The 21,001-nt window shown below is 39.3% G+C and overlaps 1 protein-coding gene and 1 pseudogene across 6 annotated transcripts in view; both read right to left on the bottom strand.

Moving 5' to 3' along the window:
• Positions 1 to 21,001, bottom strand: part of TMEM164 (transmembrane protein 164) — a 209,814-nt gene that overhangs the window by 50,622 nt on the left and 138,191 nt on the right. For all 6 annotated transcript variants that reach the window (XM_053657459.1, XM_053657455.1, XM_053657460.1 and 3 more), the window contains one exon: positions 15,687 to 15,753. In XM_053657459.1, coding sequence (XP_053513434.1) covers positions 15,687 to 15,746 — 60 coding nt within the window. In that variant the 5' untranslated portion in view covers positions 15,747 to 15,753. The remainder of the gene's footprint in view (positions 1 to 15,686; positions 15,754 to 21,001) is intronic.
• On the bottom strand, positions 16,822 to 17,711 carry LOC119060046 (ADP/ATP translocase 2-like; annotated as a pseudogene).

Here is a 21,001-nt window from a genome sequence, read left to right as displayed (position 1 = left end):
AACAACAAAACAAACAAGCAAGCAAAATATAACCAAAGACACTGAAATAGAGAACAGGCTGACATGGACCAGAGGGGAGAGAGGAGGGAATTTCAGAAGAAAGGGGGAAGAAGGGTTTCCAGGAACAAGCATAAAGGACACGTGAACAAAAACTAATGAGGGTGGAAATGGGAGGGAGGGAGGGAGCACGGGGCGGGGGGGCGGGGAGCTGGGATGGGAAAAAAAGATTTATAAAAAGGACACATGGACAATAAGAAGGGCAAGGGTGGAAATGGGAGGGAGGTGGGGAGAGTGGGGTTGGTGGGCTGGGATGGGGGTAAAAGGCAGAAAACTGTACTTGAACAACAATTAAAATCAAAAAATGGAAAAAAGACATTTTTTGAAGAGTTTGGGAAATTTTAATACAAACTGGTTATTAGATAAAGTAGACAGTCTTATACAATTGTTGATAATTTTCTTGAGTATGAGAATGGTATTATGCATGTAAAAGACAATGTTGTTTTCTCAGGAACTTCAGGCTGAAGTACTTAGAACTGAAGTGTCAAGATATCTGCAACTTTTTTTTTTGGAAATGACTCACAAAACTTACATAGAAAGAGAAATGGACTTAGAAAGTACATACGGAAAAATGTTAATTGTTGAATCTAGCCAGAGGGTATATAGTCATTTGTTATACTATTACTTCAACTCTTCAGTATGTTTGAAAACACTTATAATAAAAATTGGTAATGTCTAAAATATTAAATAAATTTAAATGAGGTAAAACTGAACTAATATAGCAAAATTCTAAAAAAATGTTAACTGGAAGGAAACACAAGGTATGCTCATTTTGAACAATTTGTCAATATTCACCAAAATTTTTAAATACTAAAACAAAAAAAAATTTAAATACCCATTCACTTTAACTCATGAATTTAACTTCTAGGAATTTATACTAACAGAGATACTTGCATACATATGAAAGCTATATGTGTAAAGATGGCCACTGCTACATTATTTGTAATAACAAAAATATGTAATAACAAAAACAAAACAAATGGCCATTAGTAGGAAAGTCATCAAAAAATATTGGGAAGACTAATTAGGTAACCAGTTACAAAAAAGGAGGTACAACCGTTTGTAGGTAAATCTATATTGTACAAAGCATCATCCTTTTCGTAGGAAAAAAAGGACAAATTAGTATTTGTATTTTTAGATGCATGTAAATGCATGAAAAATAACTGAGCTTAGTAAGTTCCTGCCAAGACAGAGGCATAGGTACAGACTGTTTGCTTCCTCAGTACAACCAAAAGGTGGATAACAACTAATCTGAACTCAATAAACAACCAAGAGCAGAGAAAAATAAAACTGCACGGAACTCCAACAACAAAGGAATTAAAGAAAAAATCAACCAGAACAATTGGACTGGTAAGGCAATGGACTCAAAAAAACCATGGGGATCTTGGGAGCTGGGAAGGCTGCACAGGAGGGGCTGACTTAAGGGGACTCAGAGGTGGATGTGGGCTACCTCTGAGTACGTATTGCCACTCAGGGATTGCCACTGTGGGAGATACTCCCAGTCTCACATGACAGTCTATCAGAAAGTGCGCTAGAAAGGAGCAGGCCAACTGAACTGTTCCCTCTCTGGTCCCTCCCCCACAGGCAAAGCCACAGCAGCAAACAGGGTTGCCCTGCAGGGGTGAATACCTAAGGCCCCACCCCCTTACAATTTATCAGGTGCACCAAGACAAAGAAATATGGCCTAAATGAAAGAACAGAGCAAAGCCTCAGAAAGAGAGCTAAGCATGGAGATCGACAACCTATCTGATGGAGAATTTAAATCCCTGGTAATCAAAATGCTCACAGATCTGATTGAGCTTGATCAAAAAAGGAAAAAGCAAATGAGGGATACTCAAAGTGAAATAAATCAGAATGTTCAGGGAACCAACAGTGACAGTAAGGAAACCAGGACTCAAAGCAACGATTTGGGACAAAAGGGAAAAATAAACATCCTCAAAATGAAGAAACAAGAATTCAAAAAAGTGAAGAGACTATTATAAACCTCTGGGACAACCTGAAAGTTCCAATATCCAAATTATAGGGGTGCCAGAAGGAGAATAGGAAGAGCAAAAAATTGAAAACTTACTTGAATAAATAATGAAGGAAAACTTCCCCAATCTGGTGAAGGAACTAGACTTCCAGGAAGTCCAGGAAGCCCAGAGAGTTCCAAAGAAGTTGGACCCAAAGAGGAACACACCAACAAGACACATCATCATTAAGTTATCCAAGATTAAAGATAAAGAGAGAATCCTAAAAGAAACAAGAGGAAAGGAGACAGTTACTTACAAAGGAGTTCCCATAAGACTATCAGCTGATTTCTCAAAAGAAACCTTGCAGGCAAGAAGGGGCTGAAAAGAAGTATTCCAAGTCATGAAAGGCAATAACCTACATCCAAGATTACTCTATTCAGCAAAGTTCTCATTTAGAATGGAAGGGTAGATAAAGTGCTTCCCAGATAAGGTCAAGTTCAAGGAGTTCATCATCACCAAGCCCTTATTATATGAAATGTTAAAGGGACTTACCTAAGAAAAAGAAGTTAAAGAAACATGAACAGTGAAAGGACAACAAACTCACAGTTATTAACAACCACACCTAAAACAAAAGCAAATTAAGAGGAAAGCTAGATCAGGAGTGGAAACATAGAAATGAAGATCTCAAGGAGGGTTAGCAACAGGGGAGTGGGAGGAGGAGAAGGGGGGAGAAGGTACAGAAAATAAGTAGCATAGACAGTAGATAGAAAATAGATGGGGGAGCAAGGATTGTATGGGAAATATAGAATATAAAGAACGTGAGACATGTGGTCATAAATTAAAGGGGAGTAATGGTGGGGATGGGGGGGGAGGGTGGAGGGGAATGAAAGGGGGACTAGAACAACTGTAACAGCATAATCAATAAAAAAAATTAAAAAAAACACAAAAAAAATAAATGAACCTAAAAGAAAATCAAACAAAAACTAAGCAAGCAACCACAACAGGAACAGAAATCAGGGAACTGGACATCACATGGAGGGATTTCAGTGGAGAGGGGGAATGGGGGGGAGGTACAGGGAAGAAGAAGCATGGTTTGTTGGCATAAGATAGATGGTGAGAGATAAAAAATGGTACAGGAAACAGAGAACTCAAAGAACTTATATGTACAACCCATGGCCATGAACTAAGAGCGGGGGAATGTTAGAGGGTTGGGGGGGGGCAGGGCAGAAGGGAGATGGGGGGAGGGACTGGGAAAACTGTAAGAGCATAATCAATAAAAAATATTTTAAAAGAAAGAACTGAGATTATATTTATACCAACTGGGCCGGGGAGCAGGACTGGGAAGGCGAGGTCTGGATAGGGAAAGAGAGACCTTGACTTCGAAACCTATATACTTTTATAGCTGGATTTTTACAACAAATGAATGTACTTATTTATTAATCATGTAGCTAAAAGGTAAAACAAGAAATGTCCCAAACTGTTAGCAGCAATCACCTCTGGGGAGTGGGAGGAGAGAACTTTCATGGTATATTTAATCTTCATATCTCTATGCAGCAGGAATCCTTAACCAAGAGAATGTATTGAGCTATTAAAGATTAGCATGAATTATTCTTGTTTTAAGAATTACCTCTCTTTCCCTGGCTGGTGTGGCTCAGTGGATTGAGCACAGGATTACAAACCAAAAGGATGTCGGTTCCATTCGCATTCAGGGCACATGCCTGGGTTGTAGGGCAGGTCCCCAGTAGGGGGCTTGCGAGAAGCAATCACACATTGATTTTTCTCCCCCTCTTGTTCTCCCTTTCTTTAAAAATAAATTTTAAAAATCTCATAAACAACAACAACAAAAAAACTCCCTCAGAATATCTCAGCATGTAAAGAAAATAACATGTAAAGGGGAGTCTATCAAGCCCCAAACCTCTTGTTTTCATTTTATCCTCCTTTATGTCCCTGTCCCCACACCCAGTAAGGACAGATGCCCATGGTCCTACCAGGCAGATGATACTCCATGTTATTCTCATGGTCTGATTTGGAAAGATGGAGTGGTAAGTGACAAACTTGGTGGAGAAAGGTCCTTTTGGAGTGCAAATCCTGTTAGGCCTACGTTCTTAGTACACAAAGCCCTCAAGAGACTCTGGAGGACAGACTTGTGCTTGTCAGCTTGTAGCCCCCAGCCAACTCCATAATGTCAGAACAAAGTATTTTGATCCCACAAAAGATGTTATTTGCTCTGATAATGCAGCTACTTGTGCGAGTGTATTTCCTGGTGTGAAAGATATGGCAGCCCAGACTTGCTGGTCTTGACCAGGCCAGCCCACAGAACTTTAATGAGTAGCAATTTAGGGTCAGCCAGCCTTTGGATATGTTACCACACTTAACTGTCTCCTTTAACAAAAATGAAAATGAAAATTCTGCGTTTCTTTCCTCCCACCTCTAATAGACTTAGTACTTGCTGCCTGTCATCCTGGGAAACCTTCAAGTGCCATCCTTGGTATTACTGCTGTTATCAACAGTCTTTTCTAAAAGGGCAAGAGAGTAAGTTCTGGTGTTCTGACCACCTAATAAGAAGAAGAACTAATATTTGAATGTTCCTAGGGCAAATGTCATAATTAATTCTGCTGCATTTTCCTGAAATGTAATGAACAGGAGTGAGAAGATAATGATTACCATAATGGCTTATACTTACTGATTCTTATGGGCTGAATTGTATGAGGTCTATCCAGAAAAAAATCAAGCCATTGTTAATATAACAATAGGAGAATAGTTTGTGCAACATTGATGTAACCCAGTAGCAAACGAGAGAGGCCTCACTCTCTTGGGTTGGGTTCATCATAATCATTTATTATGTTATCCATAAAGAAATTAGTGCACCCTGACCAGTGTAACTTAGTTGGTTGGAGTGTCATCCCATAAACTGAAAAGTCACAGGTTTGATTCCCAGTCAGGGCACATACCTGGGTGGTGGGTTTGGTCCCTGGTTGGGGCATGTATGAGAACCAATCGATTGATGTTTTTCTCTCAAATTAATATTTCCCTCTCTTTCCTTCTACCTCCCTTTCCCTCTCATTAAAATCAATAAGCATGTCCTCAGTTAAAGATAAAAAATATTTAAAAAATATTAACAACACACAAAAGCCCTAGACCAGTGGTTTCACAGGACAATTCTACAAAGCATTTAAGGAAAAGCTAACCCCTATCCTTCACAGACTATTCCAAAAAATCCAAAATGATGGAAGACTCCCAAACTCTTTTTATGAATACAACATCATCCTAATCCCAAAACCAGATAAAGATATAACAAAGAAAGAAAACTTCAGGCCAATATCAGTGATGAACATAGATGATAAAATCCTCAACAAAATATTAAAAAAATCACATCCAACAATGCATTAAAAGATCATTCACCATGACCAAGTGGGATTCATCCCAGGGATGCAGGATAGTTTAATATTCACAAAATCAATAAATGTAATACATCACATAAACAAAAGGAAAGACAAAAATAACATGATCATATCAATAGATGCAGAAAAAGCATTTGATAAGATACAGCACCCATTTATGATAAAAATACTCAGCAAAGTGGGAATAGAGGGAGCATTCAATAAAGGCCATATATGAGAGACTTACAGCCAACATCATACTCAATGGGCAAAAACTAAAAGCTTTTCCACTAAGATGAGGAACAAGACAAGGCTGTCCACTTTTACCACTTTTATTCAAAATAGTATTGTCAGTTTTAGCCACAGTAATCAGACAAGAAAAGGAAATAAAAGACATCCAAACTAGAAAGCAGGAAACAAAACCGTCATTATTTGCGGATGACATGATAGTGTACATAGAAAATCTTATAGACTGCACCCCAAAACTGCTCAGCCTAATAAATAAATTTGGCAAAACAGTGGGATACAAAGTCAATATCCAGAAATCAAAGGCATTTTTTTGGATATCAACAATGAAACAGCAGAAGCAGAAATCAAGAAAAAAATACCATTCAATATAGCAAAAAGAAAAATGAAATACCTAGGAATAAACCTATCCCAGGAGGTAAAGCACCTGTATTCAGAAAACTGCACAACACTGAAGAAAGAAATCAAGGAAGACACAAACAAATGGAAACATATACTGTGTTCATGGATTGAATTAACATCATCAAAATGTCCATACTACCCAAAGCAATTTACAGATTCAATGCAATACCTATTAAAGTACCTATGACATATTTCACAGACATAGAACAAACACTTCAAAAATGTATATGGAACCATAAATGACCCCAAATAGCAGCTGCACTTTTGAGAAAGAAGAACAAAGTAGGAGGGATCACAATACCTGATACCAAACTGTATTACAAGGCCACTGTGATCAAAACAGCCTGGTACTGGCATAAAAACAGGCACATAGACCAATGGAACAGAACAAAGAGCCCAGAAATCAACCCAAGTCTCTATGGTCAATTGACATTTGACAAAGGGGGCAGCAACATAAAATAGAGTAAAGATAGCCTCATCAACAAATGGTGTTGGGAGAACTGGACAGCTACATGCAAAAAAATGAAACTTGAGCACCAACTTACACCATATACCAAAATAAATTCAAGGTGGATCAAAGACTTAAATACAAGCTGTGACACCATTAAAGTCTTAGAGGAAAACATAGGCAGGAAATTCTCAGATATTTCACACAGCAACATTTTTACTGATACGTCCCCTAGAGCAAGGGACATAAGAGAAAGAACAAACAAACAGGATCTCATCAATATAAAAAGCTTCTGCACAGCTAAAGAAAACAGTATTAAAATAAAAAGAGAACCAACAATATGGGAAAACATATTTGCCAATGATACCTTAGACAAGGGTTTAATCTCCAAAATAAAGAACTTATACAACTCCATTCTAAGAAGACAAGCAACCCAATTTAAAAAATGAGCAAAATACTTGAACAGACAGTTCTCCAAGGAGGACATACAGAGGATCCAGAGACACATGAAAAAATGCTCAATATCGCTAGCTATCAGAGAGGTACAAATTAAAACCACTACGAGATACCACTTCACACCAGTCAGAACGGCCAGCATAAGCAAAGCCACAAACTGCTGTTGGAAAGATTGTGGAGAAAAGGGAACCCTAGTGCTCTGTTGGTGAGATTGCAGAATTGTACAACCACTATGGAAAACAGTACGGAATTTTCTCAGAAAACTAAGAATGAAACAGCGTTTTGACCCAGCAATTTCCCTGCCAGGATTATATCCTAAGAACCCTGAAACACGAATCCAAAGGAACCTATGCACCCCAATGTTCATAGCAGCACAATTTACAATAGCCAAGTGCTGGAAGCAACCTAGGTACCCATCAGTAAATGAATAGATCCAAAAACTATGGCACATTTACACAATGGAATTCCATGCAGCAGAAAGAAAGAAGGAGCTCCTACGCTTTGCAACAGCATGGATGGAACTCGAAAGCAGTATGCTAAGCAAAATAAACCAGGTGGTGAAAGACAAATGCCACTTAACCCTACCTTTAACAGGACCCTAAACAACAAAACAAACAAGCAAAATATAACCAAAGACATTAAAATTGAGAACAGGCTGACCAGAAGGGAGAGGGGAGGGAATTTCAGGGGAAAAGGAAAAGGGTTTGCAGGAACAAGTATAAAGGACACGTGGACAAAAAGTAGGGGGCGGGGGTTGGAAATGACAGGGAGGTGTGGAGGGCTGGGGGGTGTTGGCTCGGGGAGGTTTTTGTCAAAAGACAGAAAACTGTACTTGAACAACAATTAAATTTTAAAAAGATAAAAATAATAATAAAATAAAAAAGAAATAAATGGACTCATGAATGAAATTAAAGCATTCCAAATGAAGACTAATGGTAGAGTTCATTATAAATAGAGGATTATAAATGATTACCCCATAAGTGTGCAATCAAGGTCTGTTCAGACACACACACAGAGGTGAAGGTTCATTTAAAAAACTTGTCTGAGGTCTCCAGGCTTTATTGAATTGTTGAGCCATTGTGTGAACCCAGGAAACCTGAGTCCAGTATGCGTGATCTTAACCATTGATGTCTGTTCAATATTCCAGACTATTACCCTGATGGAAAAGAAATAAGGTCTACTACGAAACCTGAAGGCCTGCACTACCTAGCTGCCACAATATATACACTAGCCATTAAAGTGGACCCAGGGTCTCCAAATTCACTAAGTTCTGACTTACCACTTCTTAAGACTGGGCCAAAAGCTCAACTTGTTTGTGTAAAAATGAGAGAAACTTTGAGTAGACGAGAAGGTACTTCAGGACTTAGAAGTCCAGCCCTGAACACATTATTTGAGTTTTTAGCAAGGAAAGAAAATAAATATTATTTGTGTGGCTCTCTCCATAAAACTCAGGGGAAAGTCTAATGACAGATGTCTTTCCAAAGGCTAATGACAGACATTGTTCAAAAGGCCTACAGGAGAACCAGGGCAGCTGCAGGTGAAAAAGACAATTAGCTTGTGTGCAGAGACCAAACTGTGCTTGCAGGATGACTTACCCAGGGCTGGTCTTCCTGGTTAAGTGGTGGGACAAGAGGCTCCATGAGGGCCTTTTACACACAGACAGGAACAAGACATTATTCTCCCCTGTCTCAGGTTACAGAAAATATAAGCCATGCAGACTAGGAGATATGAGAGGAAAGGTACTAAAACTCACAGTCCCTCAATAGCCCAGGCAGTCTGTAATACCAATTATTTATATTTTAGTGCCTTCAAAGAACATGAGCATCAGAAATAAGGGCATCCCCACATTAGTGCTAGACCAAAGAAAGTGGCAAAAACATCTGAAACTTAGCTCTCAGCCTGGTTAAAACAGCTCAAGGGCACTCAGCATCCAGCCCATTGACTCTCAACAACCTAACAGGAAATATGATTAATCTACTCCTTGGGGGACCTTGACTAAAGGCAACCAGAAGAACAGGCAGCCATTCATAAGGCAGGCCTCACTATCCTGCTGCCTCTAACATCTCCCTTGAATAAGGTCCATCACCTCAGCTACAAGGTGGTACAGACTCATGAATCCCTAAATCACAGGAAGGCAAATGTCATATGTCCCCTTGAGACCTCCTGGTGCTGAACCTCCTGATATGAGTAGACTCTGAAGACTTTTTTTCTATTTCTTTTCTTCTTGGTTTAACTCTCCCATTCTGTATCTCTTCCAATATTCCAGGTCTGCTTGAAAGTTTTCTATCATCTGTGAAGGATGATAAACTTAGACTTGCTGCAGCTTGTAGCTAAGCCAACACCCAAAGAATATGATTTCATCACTGATTTTTTAAAAAATCTTCTTTTGACCCACTGGGATGATACTCACCATTGTGTATTTTAGTAAAGGTCCCTAATGTACTCTGGATGCAGAAGTGCTTAACATATATTTGGAGAAATACTAAAGTAGGCCAGGCTCCAAAAGTCTAAATGGTAGGTGTGGAATCAGAACAGCTTGTCAGAAATGACAGGCAGTTTTCAGGAATATGTACTGCAACCTTTAAGTACTTGACAAGAAAAAAACAAATGCTATTTCATCCTTTTTCTCTGAGCTATGAATATTTTTAATCCTGTACATATGGCCAGCCCTTCTGATACTGAGATGATTTTATGAGTTATCCCTCCCATTATCCATTGGACGATTTTCCATGGGTGTTCCCAGACTCACCAGCCAATGGACCAAATGAAAAGGTTTTCTGTTGTTAAAAAAAAAAATCACTTAACCGCCCCCCCCCCCAATCTCTCTAGAGGAATCCAGGACTCAAAAATTCCCACAAATAAAATCTCAAGGAAAATAATGATGTATAGTAAATGAACAATAACAACAACAGTAATGTTGAAACAAACCTAACACATAATGAATTAAGCCACGAACCAGTGAAAACAGAGCTTTAAGGACCTTAGAGTACAATCATTACCTAAAGATTATGTTTAATATATTTGAAAAGTAAAATATAATTGAAATTTAAAACAGACTGACAGTTGTCAAATGGGAGGGGTTTGTAGGGCTAGGTGAAAAAGTTGACTGTCACAGACACAGACAACAGTATGGCAATTACAAGAGGGAAAGAAGGGTGGGAGAGGTAGAAGAGGATATGGGGGGATAAATGGTGGTAGAAGGAGAATTACCTTTGGGTGGTCAACACACATTACAATACATGGATGATACATTACAGAATCATACATCTGAAACCTATATAATTTTATTAACCAATGTCACCACAATAAATTCAGTAAAAATTCTATTGATAGTTTTAATAGATAGGTTTAGTTGCTGATTACATACAACTAAAGAGATAATTAACTGAAATACAGAGCTGAAGAAATTTTCCAAAATGCAGCACACTAGACAAAGAACTAGAAAATATGAAAGATTAAAAGATTTGGAAAAGAGAATGAGACAGAGGCAATAGTTGGAGGTACACTAGCTGAGAATGTTCATAAACCTGATGAAATACACATGTATGCACAAATGCAAAAAACTCAAAGACTCTCAAATAGAATAATAAAAAACAAATAAACACTGAAGCATATCCTACTAAAATTGCAGAATACCAAAAACAAACAGCTCATAAAAACAAGCAGAAAGAAAACAGAGATTACTTTTAAAGGAGTGCAAGTTAAGACTTACCACTGACCGCTCAAAGCAACAATGGAAAACTGAAAATAGTTAAATTACATCTTCATTGTGCTGGTAGAAAAATAATTACAAACCTAGAATTTTATACCCAGTAAAAAATCTTTCAAGAAGGAAGAAACACAAACATTTTATACAAAGACAAACCAAAAAAAACATGCCATCAGCAGATAGCCTCTAAAGGGATTTTAAAGGATACACCTAAAGGAAAAGCAAACTAGTGTCTAATGGAAGGTCTGAGATGCAATAAAAAATACTGAGCAAAGAAAGTGGTAATTAAGACTTAAGGAAAAGGTGGAGGCATAGGTAAGTACATTTTGCATCCTCACACAACCAAAGGAAGGACAATAACAAATTTAAAAACAAAAAATAACCAGAACTTCCAGAAAACCAAACTGTATGAAAATCTGAGAACCAAGGAGTTAAAGAAGAAACATTCAACTTCTGGCCAACATGGAGGCATAGGTGGAAACACTGTGCCTCCTTGTATGACCAAGTTTAAAGACAACAAAGTTTTAGAAACAAAAACGCAGCCAAAACACAGAAAATTGAACTGCATGGAAGTCTGACAATAACGAACCATTCAGCCAGACTGGTAAGAGGGGCGCAGTCAGTGGTGAAGTGGGGTCAGGCAGGAAAGATCTGCCTGACTGACCCAGGAGCACAGGCGGAGGTTGGCAGATCCCAGGCGTGGGGTGGCAATGGGCATACCCAGTGAGGACACAAGGCGGCTGGCTGACCGTGGTCACACATTCAAGAGCAGATAAAGCAAGCGAAGGTGAGAGCAGTGAGACAGACTGCTCAGGCTAAGTCCCCAGAGATGGGAATTGGAGCCTGAAAGCACCAACTGGAAAGACTTTCAGGGTCGAGGTGCCGGGAGAGACTCTCAGAGAGTTTGTTGGATAGACCCACAGGGTCCTGGAGGGTACACAGGCCCACACACCCAGGAGCCAGCACCAGGGGAGCCTGGTTTGCTTGCGGGAAACAGCGGAGGGGACCAAAATCCGAGAACAGAAAAAATGTCATTGCCCCTCTCTGACCCTGCCCCCACATACATCACAGCCCAGCCACTGGGTTGCCCCACCCTGGTGAACACCTAAGGCTCTACCCTCATACTTAACAGCACAAACAGACCAAAACATTATGGCTCAAGAACAGCTCAAAGCCCCAGAGCCAATAATTCTAAGTAACCAAGACATAGCCAACCTATCAGATGCACAGTTCAAAACACTGGTAGTCACAGAATTGCTTGAGTATGTTTGCAAAAAAGAGGAAAAAGTGAAGGCTACACAAACTGAAATAAAGAAAAATGTATAGGGAACCAACAATGAAGGGAAGGAAACCAGGACTCAAATCAATGGTTTGGAGCAGAAGGAAGAACTAAACAACATCCACCCAGAACAAAATGAAGTAACAAGAATTCAAAATAATGAGGAAAGGCTTAGGAAACTCTGAGACAACTTGAAACATATGAATCATAGGGGTGCCAGAAGAAGAATAGAAAGAGCAAGAAATTAAAAAGTTGTTTGAAAACAAAATAAAGGAGAACTTTCCTAATCTGGCAAAAAAAAAAAATAGGGTTCCAGGAACTCCAGGAATCTCAGAGAGTCCCAAAGAATTTGGACCCTAGGAAGCACACACCAAGGCACACCAAATTACATTCTCTAAGACTAAATATGAGGAGACAACCTTAAAAGCAGCAAGAGAATGCCCATAAGACTGTCCGCTGATATCTCAAAAGAAACCTTGCAGGCAAGAAGGGGCTGGGAAAAAGTATTCAACGTCATGAAGGGCAAAGACCTTCATCCAAGATTACTCTATCCAGCAAAGCTATCATTTAAAATGGAACAGTAGATAAGGTGCTTCCCACATAAGGTCAAGTTAAAGGAGTTCATCATCACCAAGCTCTTATTCTATGAAATGTTACAGGGACTTATCTAAGAAAAAGAAGATCAAAAACTGAATAGTAAAATGACAACAAACTCACAACTATCAACAACCTAACATAAAAAAAAAGAAAAGAAAAACAAAACCAAAAATGAACTAAGCAAGCAACTAGAACAGAAGTTTCACAGAAACAGAGATCACCTACAGGGTTATCAGCAGAAACAGGGAGGGGGAGAGAGAGAGTGGGGGAAAAGTCCAAGAAATGAGAAGCATAAATGGTTGGTATAAAACAGACAGGGGGAGGTTAAGAATAGTATGGAAAATGGAGAAGCCAAAGAACTTAGAGGTATGTCCCACGGACATGAAGTAATGGGGCAGAGTGCAGATGGGAGGGGGGTACAGGATGAAGGGGAATAAAGGGGAAAAATGGGACACTGTAATAGCATAATCAATAAAATATATTGAAAAAAGAAAGCAGTAATTGTATAGGTAAATCTTAAAAATCAGTGATTATATAAAATAATTATGTCTTGTATTATATTTAAAAGAAAAGCTAAAGCAAAAAATAATTAAATAACCCTCTTTCACAGCATATACACTCATATATACCAAGAGATTAAAAAATGTCAGCAAAAAAAGTTGTACGTGTTAAGTTCACAGCAGCATTATTCATAATAGTCAAAAATTGGAAGGACTGAGACTGGCCAAGATGGAGGAGTAGGTGGAAACACTGTGCCTCCTCTCACAACCAAATTTAAAGACAACAAAGATTTAGAAACAAAAACACAATCAAACAGACAGAAAAGTAAACTGTACCAAAGTCTGACAACAACAACCATTCGTCCAGACCAGTAAGAGGGGAGGAGTCCTTGGCAGCAGAGAGGGGCCCGGGCAGGAGGAGGCGGTGACTGGCGAGCCAGGTGGGCGCAGACGGAAACACAGTAAGGCTCACAAGGCGGCTGGCTGGCTGGCTGACTTCGAACACACATTTGCACACGGAGAAACAAGGCAGGTTTAAAAATGGTGAGACAGACTGCGCAACCCAGGGCCCCAACAACCGAAAATAAAGCCTAAAAGCACCAATTGGAAAAATGTTCGGGGGCTGAGGTGCTGAGAGAGGCTCCTAGCCCCACAGGAGAGTTCGTTGAAGAGACCCACAGGGTCCTAGAATGAACACAAGCCCACCCACCCAGGAACCAACACCAGAAGGGCCCAATTTGCTTGTGGGAAACAGCAGAGGGACCAAAATCCTAGAGAGAGCAGAAAAAACTCCATAGCTCCCTCTCTGACCTCGCCCACAGTCACAACCCAGCTACTGGGCTGACCCACCCCAGTGCACACCTAAGGTTTTGCCTCTCATATGTAACAGGCGCAAACACACCAAAACATTATGGCTCAAGCAGAAGAACAGCTCAAAGCCCCAGAGCCAATACTTCTAAGCAACCAAGAGATAGACAACCGATAGGATGCACAGTTCAAAACACTGGTGATCAGGATGCTCACAGAACTGGTTGATTTTAGTCACAAATTAGATGAAAAAAACGAAGGCTATGCTAAGTGAAATAAAGGAAAATGCACAGGGAACCAATACTGATGGAAAGGAAACTCTGACTCAAATTAATGGAATGGACGGACCAGAAGGAAGAAAGAAACAACCAAACAGAAAAGAATAAAGAAACAAGAATTCAAAAAAAAAAAAAAAAAAAAACGAGGAGAGGCTTAGGAACCTCCAGGACATCTTTAAAAGTTCCCACATCTGAATTATAGGGGTACAAGAAGGGGAAGAGAAAGAGCAACAAGTGGAAAACTTATTTGAACAAATAATAAAGGAGAACTTCCTCATTCTGGCAAAGGAAATAGACTTCCAGGAAATCCAGGAAGCTCAAAGAGTCCCAAAGAAGTTGGGCCCAAGGAGGAACACACCAAGGCACATCATAATTACATTAGCCAAGATTAAAATGAAAGAGAGAATTCTAGAAGCAGCAAGAGATAAGGGGACAGTCACCTACAAAGGAGTTCCCATTAGACTATCAACTGATTTCTGAAAAGAGACCCTACAGGCAAGAAGGGGCTGGAAAGAAGTATTCCAAGTCAGGAAATCCAAAGACCTACATCAAGATTGCTCCATCCGGCAAAGCTTTCATTTATTTTATTTTTATTTATTTTTTATTTTTTATTTTTAAAATTTTATTTAGTTATTTTTCAAGTACAGTTTTTAGAATGGAAGGGCAGACAAAGTGCTTCTCAGGTAAGGTCAAGTTCAAGTTTATCATCACCAAGCCCTTATTCTATGAAATGTTAAAGGGACTTATCTAAGAAAAAGAAGATAAAAAAGATGAACAGTGAAAGGACAGCAAACTCACAGTTATTAACAACCACACCTAAAACAAAAGCAAACCAAGCAGGCAGCTAAAACAGGAGTGGAGCCACAGAAATGGAGATCGCATGGAGGGTTAGCAATAGGAGAGTGGGAGAAGGAGAAGGGGAGAGAAGGTACAGAGAATAAGTAACATAGATAGTGGGGAGAAAATAGACAGGGGGAGGACAAGAATAGTAAGGGAAATGTAGAAGCTAAAGAACTTGTGACACATGGGCATGAACTAAAGGGAGGGAATGGGGCGAAGGCAGTGTGCAGGGTGTAGGGGAATAAAGGGGGAGATGGGACGACTGTAATGACATAATTAATAAATATATTTAAAAAACATAAACAGTTGATTGACACATATTTTATGTTTTATGGATTATATGCTATATTCTTACAGCTTATAATAAATAAGCTACAGAAAGAAAATGTTATTAACAAAATCATAAGGAAAAGTATTTTATGTTTTATGGATTATATGCTGTATTCTTACAGCTTATAATAAATAAGCTACAGAAAGAAAATGTTATTAACAAAATCATAAGGAAAAGAAACTACATTTACAGTCCTATATGTATTTATTTTTTAAAAATCTACATATAATTGTACCTGTGTAGTTCAAATCCATGTTGTTCAAGAGTAAACTGTGTGTGTGTGTTTGTATTTTAACATTCACATATGCACATGAGCTAAGTATGAGGACTAGCAATGGATAATGAAATAGTGAGAAAATGCTGTTTTGTATGTTGCTGGTATGTTCCTAGAAGACTCTACTTACCAGGCGGGTATTTACTACAGGAAACAGCAAGGCTAGAAGAGCTCCATTCAACATGTGCATCTGTAGCCTGGAGAGGAAGAAAGATAAAGTCTAGGTCATACTCAGACTCTGATGGATGGGCACACAAGAATGTGTCAGGTTATCATGCCATATCAGAGAACATGTAAACAAGTGGCTCCCTGGAAAACAATGCTGGCTAATAAATAAAAAGATGCATTATTGTATTAACTATAACATTCTGAAGAGCATCATCACCACCTCAAAATCTCCCACACATATCTGGAACACACCTTGGTTACAATACTTCATTACATAATGGGCTCTGAGCTCCCTAAACATCCAGTCAGTCCCAGTCAATGGCTTCAACTGCTGAAGCCATGGTGGCATTAGAAAAGGGTAACTGCAGTGGCCAACTGCTCTGTTATTAGAGACCTATTTCTTATAACAGGGCTAATTAATTCACACAATTAATTAAAAGATTAATTCCTCTGATCCTTTTCCCCTAAAAGGCAACCTGGTCATAAAAAGGCTAGGCTACAACCCAGAGAGCTAACTGCAGTGTTTTGCAAATCATTCCCCCACCTTCTTAGACATGCCTTCAAGGGCTGCTATTGGAGGTGAACAGGGTAGAAGTGGCAGTCTTCCAGGCTTCCTTTGATCTATTTTACATATTGGGCTCTGTGACTCTAAAGGAAGATGTGGTGGTGAGAAAAGTGGTTGCCTCAGCATCCTGTAGTGATACTGTTTCCCAATACCACACTGGTTAAAACACATACTAGAAACCCCTTATAAATTGAAAACGAATCAGAAACAAACTTTACGTGTGAGGGCTCTTAGAATGGACTTAAGCAGCTTTCTTTTTTTCTATATGGCAGATGTTTTTTATTTCTTCAAATTTATTTTATCAGGTGTGACTGAAATAAAAAATATATTGAGTCTCATCATCATCATGGAAAGGGCTTTAAGAGAAACCTGATCAGATGAACATTATTGCTTGCTATTTTCAACCAGTGAATAGTTGCCACTGACAGACAGCCAACACTGTCAAGAATGCTCAAGGTATGTTACATAATACAACAAGACTGTTCATGGGAGTGGGAGGTAGGGGATGGGGGAGGGAAGACTAGGAAATAACTTATGTGAACTTCTTGATTTCATCACACAAAACAAGCATGAAAGCATCACCTATACCTCTGAGAACACTGTACCATGCACCCCTAGAAAAAGCTTTGCAGCCTTCACCATGAGCAATCTTACTCCAGCAGTTGAGTGTGCCTGTGGAAATTATATCAGTTCCTTTGCACCCTAACTGCATCACCATGCAATGACTTTTAGTGTCAAATGGCTAGGAAGTCAACCCAGCCACTGCTGTGATGGACTGTGCAGACATCCAGCTGATGAAGATTGAGTATTCTTTGGATCTGGAAGCATTCCTTTTGTAGTGTCATAGATAGAGAAGTAGGCTGCTCAGTACATGATGATACCCTGGACAGACACATTAAAGCCTTGGTACAAGCCCCTGATCCCATCAGATTTGTAGAACTTAATCAGGCAGTCACTGAGGCCTCTGAGTTACCTTTCAACTCCAGCTCTGCCTACATCAGCTGCTAGACGGGTATGGGCAAAATCAAGAGGATACACAACATACAGTGAGGTGACCCCAGTGGCACCGATGCCAGATTTCCTTCAAAGTAGCACCAAAACTGGGTTCTTTTGCCCACAACACCTAGGAAGATCTTCTTGTATTTATCTTTAAAGGCAAAGTTGGGAGCCTGGGTGGGGAAGTAGCTGATGACATTGGCCAGGTTACTGCACCAGAAAGACAGGACTCCCTGCTCCTTGGAGATACACAATGTAATTTATAATGCCCTCGTATTGCTTATCTGTGGTGATTTGCTTGCTGGCATGCTGCACCTGCAGAAGCAGCTTGACCCACTCAGTGGGCACTACAGCTATCTTGGAAATGGCCACAGCCACTCAACCTGCCAGGAAGGCCTTGGCAAAGGACACAGCAGCATTTGTCATCTAGAAAGGAAAGAAGTGCGTGACTGTGGAACTGGACTCATAACCAGTTGGGACTCCGGGCAGTAGCAAGCATCTTTCTTTATGACTAAAGACAAATGGTCCCTTACTACTAAGAGAGAAGCAAAGAATGATAGGCTTTACCTCCTACAGAATAGCTGATTTGATGGGTCATGAACAATCACTGCTAAGTCAACATGCCTCCTAGACCTCAAGCAAATCCCTCTTGCTCTAGCTCTCTCACTCTTTATCTCTTATATGTACACTAACACAGCAACCCTGAGATACCAGGATTTCTCCTATACCAAGGATAGGGAAGCAATTCATACCCTGAAAACCCCTAGGTCTTGAGCTCTTCTCTTGGAGCTCACAGATATGTGCCTAAGATGAAGAGAACTTACAGGAAGACCAATGGAATAGCACATTATCCCCAAGGCTGCTTTTTATTCTTGCCAGTGTATTTCTTACCAATGCTCTTGTCATCAGTGTCATGAGAATGGTGTATCTTAATTGCTTTATACAAACACTATCACTTAATTTTTATAGCAATCTTATCAGATAGGTACTTTTCCCATTTTGTTGATGAAAAAACCAGGTTTAAAGAAGCAAAGTGACCTGATCAACAGCACACTTAAGAGACAAGATTCAAATGCAAGTTTATCTGACTCCAGCCCCAAAACTCTTACATCCCTCTTGGGGTCTTCTATCAGAGTCTTCCTGCCATGGCCACTTGCAAAAATGACCTCAGGTAGAGTTGGGAACACTCTTTTCCTTACTTTTGCCTGTAGGGTTCTTTCTACCACCTCCATCATCCACTCTGAGACTTTTAATATGCTTTCAGGGAATGTCCAGAGGAGAATGCTCTTAAGTCATAACAGGCCATCACAAGCTGACAGTTTTAATAGGACTTTGCTTGGTCCATCATAGGGAGGAGATACACCAATTCAATGACACTCCTACCTCCCCAGGCTGGGGGGTTACCAATGCTTTTACAACAGGTCACTTGTGGGGATACTTACTGCTCTAACAAACTGACTGCTGAAAACTCAGGCTTAAGCCTCATTGCCTACAGAAGGGGTCATTAACAGAAATTCCAGGACTCAGGTGAAGTACAGTCTAGCCTGTCTTCCCCTCCTATGTTACAGCCACAGCATAAACCTCTGCATAATCCTATCAACATAGACTGTGGTGTCATCTGTCTTAAATGTTGGCATTTACACAAGGCCAATTAGAAACTGGGGCATCAAAAGTTAAATCTTGAGGATGACGGAATTGATTCCAAGAGCTGTGGAATGCCAAAGATAAAGAAGACAAAACGAACATCAAGATTCAAAATGACTGCTCTGGCTGGTGTGGCTCAGTGGATTGAGTGCTGGCCTGCAAACCAAAGAAAGGGTCACCCATTCAATTCCCAACTGGGTTACAGGCCTGGTCCCCAGTGGGGACATGTGGGAGGTGGCCACACATTGATGTTTCTTTCTCTCTCTTTTCTCCCTCCCTTCCTCTCTGTCTAAAAATAAATGAAATCTTTTTTAAAAAAGGTCTTGCATATCAATAATTATAAAAAATATCTAACATATGTTGAGCATTTTGATGAGCCAATCATGGAGCTAAGTATTCAAATGCATCATCTTATTTAACCTTCACAGATTTTAGTATAATCATCATCTTCAACTGCATAGCTGAGAAAGCCAAAGCACTAAGTGATTAAGTGACTTGCCTAAGACCACACAGATAATAAACAGCAGAGGGAGAAGTCATACTCAGCTCTCCCCAAGTTTCAAGCCCATTTTCTTGTTACTGTACCCTGCTTCAAATTTGACATGAACATTACACATGTTCTGAGTGTGTGTCAGTGTGTCAGACTGCAGGCCAGGTCAGTAAAAATTCCAGGATGCCAGTGAGGCAGGAAAGGTCATGCCTAAAGGCACCAAACACCTTGTGTCTTTTCTGGCAAAATTGTTCCAATTACACGCTGCAACTGCCCTCTACAGACCCACTGCACAGCCCGACAGGTAAGCAACTGACCACTCTATACCCACCTCCATCCTGATACCAGATTTCTACAGGGCACATAAAATGGACAATGGGCCAGTAGAAGGTCCTGTGAGAATTCCCTCATCTGTACAATGGAAACAATAATAGTACTAACTCATAAGATTATTATAAGGAGTCAATAAGTGTAAAGAGCTTAGAAGAGTACACAGTACATTGTAAGACAAACGATACATAGTAAGACAGAGTCATTTATTAGCCTAGTAACTCTGAACAAGTTTCTTAAAATATGTGTGTTAGTTTCCTCGATCTTAAAATGGGTCTAATCACAGTACCTAGCTGAAATGATTGCTGGAGAACTTAATGAGATATGATCACATAAAGTGATCAACAAAATGCCTAGAACATAGTATACACACAATACATGATAGTTATTATTGTCCTTAATAAAGCAATGTAAATGAATATCAAATTTATTATTCATAACAATTAAAGCTATTAAAACATTAAAGCTATTAAATGAGATTATTTACAATTCAATTTAGCACTTGATTACAACCAAGAACCAAAAGTTATGGAACAGATGACAAATTCTATGAGTGGCGACAAAGGCAAATCCATAGAGAAGAACTCTTACAGAAAATTATATAATTTTATGAGCTACAAAAAAATAAAAATACAACATGTCAAAAAGGATGAGATGTTTGTTTATAAAAAGAATGGTCTCAAATCAGTAATCCAAAATTCCACCTTAAGAATCCAGGAAAAAATGAAAAAAGAAAAAGAAGGAATAATTAAAATAATAAAGATAAGGGCAGAAGTCAATGAAATTAAGAGCAAAAACAATAGAGAATATCAATGAAACCAAAAGTGTATCTTTTTAAAAAATCAATACAATTGATAAAACTCTATGCAGAATGACAAGGGTGAAAAAAAGAGAAGAAAAAAGTCGACCAATATCAGAAGGGAAAGAAGTGATATCACTCCAGACCCCAGGAATTATAGGGATACTAAGGAAGATATGAATATTTCTATGCACATGAATTTGAGAACTTAGATGAAATAGGGAATTTCCTCTAAACCCATAAATTACCCAAACTTATAACAGATGAAATAGATAACCTGGTCAGTACTATTACAGAAATTGAATTCATAATTTAAAACTTATAAATAAGAAATCTCCAGACCTAGATAGTTTCAGTGACCAGTTCTACCAAATATTTATAAAATTTTGGCCAGAAAAGAGAAGAGAGGAAAACATTTCTCAACTTACTTTATGAGACTATTATTACCCAGTT

The sequence above is a fragment of the Artibeus jamaicensis genome, unplaced genomic scaffold (assembly GCF_021234435.1).
Source record: "Artibeus jamaicensis isolate MK-2021 breed Jamaican fruit bat unplaced genomic scaffold, CSHL_Jam_final scaffold_461, whole genome shotgun sequence".
Taxonomy (NCBI): Eukaryota; Metazoa; Chordata; class Mammalia; order Chiroptera; family Phyllostomidae; genus Artibeus; species Artibeus jamaicensis.
Note: the sequence above shows the minus strand (reverse complement) of the source record. Positions and strands in the feature narration are given on the sequence as shown.